The sequence below is a fragment of the Sinocyclocheilus rhinocerous genome, unplaced genomic scaffold (genome assembly GCF_001515625.1).
Source record: "Sinocyclocheilus rhinocerous isolate Xijiao unplaced genomic scaffold, SAMN03320098_v1.1 scaffold1740, whole genome shotgun sequence".
Lineage (NCBI taxonomy): Eukaryota > Metazoa > Chordata > Actinopteri > Cypriniformes > Cyprinidae > Sinocyclocheilus > Sinocyclocheilus rhinocerous.
Window position 1 is genome coordinate 453657 of NW_015651446.1, and position 7043 is coordinate 460699.

Below are 7043 nucleotides of genomic sequence, written 5' to 3' on the forward strand. Positions count from 1 at the left end.
CAGACTGTACCACCCCCCAACCCTGGATCATACCATGTGAACTTATATACACACACACACACACACACACACATACAGAGGCCTCTCCTCATTCTTATGCTATAACAAGCACAAATAGCATGTGTATATAGTATGCACTATAGCAATAGTATGTGTGTGTGTTAGTCTGGGCTAATTGAGTTGGTCTCAGAGCAGTCTGGGTTCTCATAACCACTGACACACACACATTCATTCACGTTACTGATATAGTTTCAATATCGCCAGCAAAAGACTTGAAAGAACAAAGCGAGGTGTTGTGTATTCAGTGACTCTTTTGTGTGAGCCCTTGTGTTTACATGGGTTTAGACGGTGTAATACCACAATTTTAATACCACAGGGGGCAGTCGTGGCCTAATTGTTAGAGGGTCAGACTTGTAACCCGAAGGTCATGGGTTTGAGTCTCAGCACCAGCAGGGATTGTTGGTGGGGGGAGGGAATGACCAGCGCTCTCTTCCAACTTCAATAATGCTCAGGGTTCAGTACGAGCTCTGTGGAAAGCGTTTGTGGCATAATGTTGATTATCTCAGAAAATAGTTTGCTTTTGGTCCTCTTTTGTAAGTTGCTTTGGATAAAAACGTCTGCTAAATGCATAAATGTAATTAATTAATGTTAATGTTAATTAAAAGAACACACTTTCATTGGAAGTAAATGAGGCCAGCATATTTTTTTTTAAAATGAATAGATTTTTAATCGATTCTATATCTATTAATATTATTTTAACATTTTATATCAAATTGTAATATAATAAAAACTCTTAAATGCACACAAGTTTATGTTAAAACACACATAAGTTACAAAAACACAGTTAGTTATGTCTGTGAAGGTAAACAGTGGGGAAAGAAATTGCATGTTTATATTAGATCTGTGTATGTGACAGCAGCGTAATATACAGTACCTATACTGCTGTCTATGCTGATAATATTACCCAAACAATAAAATAAAAACAGAAAATCACTCACTGCTCTGGACTGAATAACTTTTATAGCTTTAATAAGACAACATTTCTTACTTGAATGCTGCTTTTAAATGCTCTCGCGTGCAGATAAACATGGTGGATTGTGTGCGGCTTTCTCAGGGCGGGTCTCTGCTAATACGGCGGTGTCCGTCAACAGTCGTGGGCGGGGCCTGTAAAATGTGACATCACATTTGATAGATTCTGCGAGCTGCTTATTCTAAGACGCTGCTTATGATTTATGGGGATTTAAAAAAAAAAAAAGAAACGGGTGGATTCTTATCATTATAGGGTGGTTGTGAACACACACTGCCAACACACATTTATGTTCAAACAACATGTAAAAGTGAATTTTGCATAATAGGTGCCCTTTAACGCGGTTAGATTGTGGAAACGATTTATACTGGCTCTGGTCATCAACCAAGTGCTTTCTGACATCCAGATTTGATGCAAATTTATTCTTCTTTTCTCAGTGATTTTTTTAAACTGAATCAATTCTGTATGAGTAACACGGCAGGAAGATTTGTAAAACACCCTCACACAGCTCTAACAAGCAGCCTTCACAGCAGCTGAGCTGAAAATCTAAGCCTAAAGAGGAAAATAAATATCTGAAGGGTCATGAAGTTCAAAGACAGGATTATGATTTCTGGGAAGTACAGCTGAGAAAGACAAGAAAAATACATGAACAGTGGAAGCCAGATGTTGATCTAATAGTTTGCGCTCACAGACAGAACAACTGTATGTGGATGAGATCCAAACCCCATCCTGCACCACCTGGAGGGAATGAGAGAGAGAAATAGAGATAGAGAGCTTAGGTTTCCGTGAGATATTATGTCTTGTAAATATTTTAAGAGGCACAGCTTTAATATAGTTGAAATTCCTCTGCACATTTGAGAAAACAGCTGCTACTGAGTTGATTGAGAGTTTTGGTTAATACACTATAGACACAAGCACTATGTTGTATAAAGTACCTGATAATCATACTTAAGTACCTGTATAAGAAAAGATACCCTCATGAAGGTACCTCAAGTAAAAGTTAAAGTAACCCATGGGAAACAGTCAGAAGGTTTACTACAGTAAATGATATTTGCATGTACTTACTGTAGCATCAGAGTCCGTGGAAGAATATGAGTAAGAAAGTAAATCAGAAAGTTGACAAGTTGCTTTGGTTTCAGAATGGTTTGTGAATGAATCGTTCAGATAAACTGTAAACCAGTAACCGATTTAATCAAACTGCCTCAATAGAATGATTTATTCACAACTGTATTGTTTCATAAATGTTGTCAAGTAAAAGTATAAATCAATAAATACATTAACACTCAATTGAGGTTTATAGGGGTAACTAACATGAAGCAATGCTTTATATTTTTAGTAGCGAAACAGTAGCTTGGTAGTTTTCATAATAGTGTAGCTTTTAACTTTCATATAAGTTTTAGCAATTTTCTTATGTGATTTTGTCATTTTTGTTCGTTTTTGTTTTTTTTTAATATTTCTGTTTAGCCTTATTTTAATTTCAGTTTTAATGCATCCACTTAAACTTATTTTATTTCAGTTAGTTGCCGATACAACATTTTTAATTTTCAATAAAGTTTTTTAAGTTTTTGTATTTTGTTCAATTTTCGAAAACAATTTTAGTACTTTTAGTTTTAGTTAACAATAACAACTCTGCAAATGAAGCACGGAGAATCTGATTTATTCCAGTGAATCGGTTCATTTGGATGGTTCATGCAAATTAAGCTGTTCAAAAAGAAATTTTTCACTGATTTGAGACTCTGCAAGTACTTACATGTTCATTTCAATAGATTTTGCCCCTTTAAGTTGTGGCTAGATGGCGTGCAGTGCAACTAGATTACTTTTTCAAAGCATTAGCTTGACTGTGGTTGAACTAACTACTTTAATATGAGTAGCTTGTAGCCTGGTTAAGTTAGTGTATAGTGTACAAGTAGCTTCTTCAATACTGACACCAACACATTACTACTTCAGAAGTAATTCCATAAGACAGAGCGGCTCGAAGTTGCATCCTTCAACCTTTACAAACTCGGTCCAGAGGCAAAAGAAAATTTGGTTTGCTAAAGAGAAACAGTGTGCTTAAAAAACATTTAAATCATATCATACACATCATTAAAAAAATATGCCCACATCAGGCGGCATTTGTAGTGTAGTGAGCTGTTGGTAATCCTCAGTGAGAAAATAAAGCCTGCTTCACCTGTAGCGCCTCCAGCAGAGGAGCAAGAGAAGCAGCAGCTCCACCTAATTCACTCTCTTTGTCTGTCTGTCTCTCTCTTTCTGCAAGATTTCATGGAGTGAGATACACTCGCTCTGTTCTAAAACCCAGTGCGCTGCCTCTGTAGACAGCATATTAAGTCATTCTCGAAGTGAAAACTGTTCCAAAAAGCCAGCGATATTAAGTTGCCTTATAAGATGCATTTTGGTCATATTCTAATGCGGCCATGCAGTGTTATTTCATTATTTACAATTTTTACAGTTTTTACAGTTTTTATTAATATTTTGAATTAGTTTTATTTTTATATTTTCAGTTTTCATTTTAATTTTAGTTTAAGTTTTAGTCATTTTATGTGCTTTTGCCATTTTATTACTGTTTTTGATATTTCTTTTTAGCTTTATTTTTCTTTCAGTTTAAGCAATTTTAGTAATTCAAAATTAAAATTTTATTAATTATATTAAATATATTTATTTCCTCATTTTAATTTTAATTTTTTATTTTATTTATTTATTTAAGTATTTATTTATTTATTTATATACATTTTTTTATTTTTTTTTTCAGCTGCCATTTCAAATTTTTTGTAGTTTTTCTTCTATTTTTACTTCAGTTTTATTTAAATGAACAAAAACAATTTTTAAGTTAGTTAGTTTTAGTTAACAATAACAACACTGCCTCACAGAGAATTATAATATATACAGTATATATATATATATATATAGTTTAATTCAACACCAAAATCACTGATCAAAAATAATTCAATTAAAAATATTTGTTTAATAATACTATTTAATAATATTAATGACGAATCATTAGCTTAGCATCATGTGACCAGCAAACTCTGTTAAAGTCAAGCTTCCTGTGCGTTTCATATTTATGTGCAACACATAAATATTTTATTTATATGAGTTATTTATTTGATCATTGTATGTAAAATATACACTTTCTGATTGTCATCTTATCCTCTTTCCAGTATAAAAAATGTCACGCCTAAGGTGGGAGCGGAGGAGACCCACAACGCCATTCGCCGGGCGTTCGATGTGTGGCAGAACGTCACGCCGCTGCGTTTCGAGGCAGTGCCCTATAGCGACCTGGAGCGCAACAAGAAAGATGTGGATATTACTATCATTTTCGCCTCAGGTTTCCACGGCGATAGCTCCCCCTTCGATGGAGAAGGGGGTTTCCTTGCACATGCCTACTTTCCCGGTCCTGGGATTGGAGGAGACACACACTTCGATTCGGATGAGCCCTGGACTCTGGGGAACCCTAACCATGACGGTACGCAAACCTGGTTATTGGTGGCTAATAAACCCAGCTTTATTGGAGAATAAATCTCAGCTCTCTCTCCATTAAAGCAAATAACTTTGTTGTATGAGCCCTGCTTTTCTGGACTGCTCTAGAAAATGATGGAGTCTTACATGTTTATGTATATGTACTTGGTCAATTTCAGCTTAAATTCCTTTCAATTTAAAGCAATTGACATCTTGAGAGGGGAACTGGTTCTATGGAACTTTTGTATCAAGTAAACTAGATATTCAACAGCATAACTATATTTTGCAAGGTTTTCTGTCTGTGAAATAATCAGAACTTATTACCTATGGATAAATGTTCTGCTATTTTTCTCTGTCGCATCATAATTAGAGTTTTTCCACGCTGACCTATTATTGTTGTTGCACTGATTTACCCATCCCTAAACCGCGTGTACAAACAAAAACAAACCGTGGTCTCTTTACATACCGGTCAGATGTCTCTTCCTGTCTTGGTGGGCATTTCTTGTCAAGAACAAGCTGCAGTGTGGCTCAGACGTCTGTCTCTGCAAGACCAGCTTGTCTCTGTCCAGTGTTGCCAGATCTCTAGAAAAAATAAGAAACTCAGTCTGACAAACAAAGCCCACCCATCCCTAAACCGCGATGTTCAAACCATACCGAACCGTGGTCTCTTCCTGTCTTGGTGGGCATTTCTTGTCAAGAACAAGCTGCAGTGTGGCTCAGACGTCTGTCTCTGCAAGACCAGCTTGTCTCTGTCCAGTGTTGCCAGATCTCTAGAAAAAATAAGAAACTCAGTCTGACAAACAAAGCCCAATGTACTCAGCTCAGCAAAATATGCCAAAATAAGCATTTGTGTGGGTTGACTGTGTTAATTGTTAAATGGGATAAGAACTGGGGGCCGAAATCTAACAAGCCTAAATACTGTAAGCAGCTGTAAATAAGCCCAAAAACTGCAACATGTGACTTTACGGGGAAAAAAATAAAATACACACACACACACACATGTAAAAGTTGTTTAAAATCTGCACATTGCAACACTGCTTCTGACACCAAGTGTTCTGAATTAAAAGATATTATTTACACAGAATATATGGTGTTGGGGCGGAGCCATGGTGCTGTCAATCATTCTGCAATTGTAGCCATTAGTTCAGATGTGTCAGTTTAACCAATGTAACCAATTTCTCAAGTGGACTATTAAAGTATAACAGTGTTGCACTCAACATGCAATATCACACACAGTTCTGAAGCTTTACTATTTAAGATCACATCACCAAACCTGTTTCACAACTTAAAGTCTTTGCAAGCATTTATATAAAAACCTGCTACTTACAAACTTTATCACAGAGTAAAAAAAAAAAAAGGGTTGAATATTTCAAATGACATCATACTGTGAGATATAACGTTGAAACAAGAACCAAGTCTCAATTAAGAAATATTAAGTCACCTTTTTGAGATAAAAATATTTTGAGATATAAAGTTGCAACTGTGAGATATAAAATCGCATTAGAAAATACAAAATATTTAGTTATGATATAAAAGTCACAATTGTTAGATTTTGTTAGATTTTGACATAAAATATCACTATGAGATATAAAGTTTAAAATATAAAATATTTTGTTGTGATTTTACAAAATGCAATTGTGAAATATTAAGTCAGATTTAATATGTAAAATATTTGTGAGATATAAAGTCAGAATTAAGAGATATTAAGTCACATTTTGAGATATAAAAATACTGAGATAATAAATTTGCAGTTGTAAGATAGTCACATTTTAAAATATGAAATATTTTGTTGTGATTTTAAAATATGCAATTGTGAGATATAGTCTGATTCAGAAGTCAGATTCTACAATATAAAACATCATTCATGAGATATAAAGTCACAATTATGAAAAAATACAGTTGCAATTTTATTTATTTTTACTTTGAGGCAAAAAAGCTTCTATACTTCTATATTGTCTCCTTCAAATCTAACTGCCCTCTCCATTTCCCCTGCACTCATATTTTCTACACTTGCCATCCTGCTTTTATAGGTAGCCTTTAGGTATCTGTCTCTCTCATTCACCACATTTCAAATTGTTGTCATTTCTGCCATCTATCCTATAATAGGCGTACTTGCATACACTCACAAACACCCACAAAGCACACAGTCTACAGGAGACAACACTTCTGTGCCTCTGTCAAATCAGTCCCCTGCCTGTTGCCAGGGAGGTGGCGATCGGTTGCCGGGCACAGTTGTTATGTTTACTTTGTTGACGTGCAGCGAGGGATTACAGTTCTCAGAAGCCTCACGTGGGCCGACACTTCCACTCGCTGGTTGTGGACATCCTCTCTACCTCTCCTCCGTCTCGCTGTCTTGTCAGGGAGTTCATCTGACACAGCTCACAAGATGTTTAGTCTGGGTTAGGGGGACAAATTACAGAAAAATGCGATTTTCTCTCAATTTTCAAATTCTTACCTTCTTTTTTACTTTTATCGCCCTGCTTGGTTTCAGAAACAGACACAGAACATTACAGCTGGGCTGTTGAACTCTGTGTGTGTGTGTGTGTGTGTGTGTGTGTGT

At 35.6% G+C, this 7043-nt stretch overlaps 1 protein-coding gene across 1 annotated transcript in view; it reads left to right on the forward strand.

Annotated features, from left to right (window-relative positions):
• LOC107712777 (matrix metalloproteinase-16-like) overlaps nt 1-7043 on the forward strand; it is a 73129-nt gene that overhangs the window by 20940 nt on the left and 45146 nt on the right. Inside the window, exon 4 of the mRNA XM_016518114.1 lies at nt 4186-4490. Within this exon, the coding sequence (XP_016373600.1) occupies nt 4186-4490 (305 nt within the window). The remainder of the gene's footprint in view (nt 1-4185; nt 4491-7043) is intronic.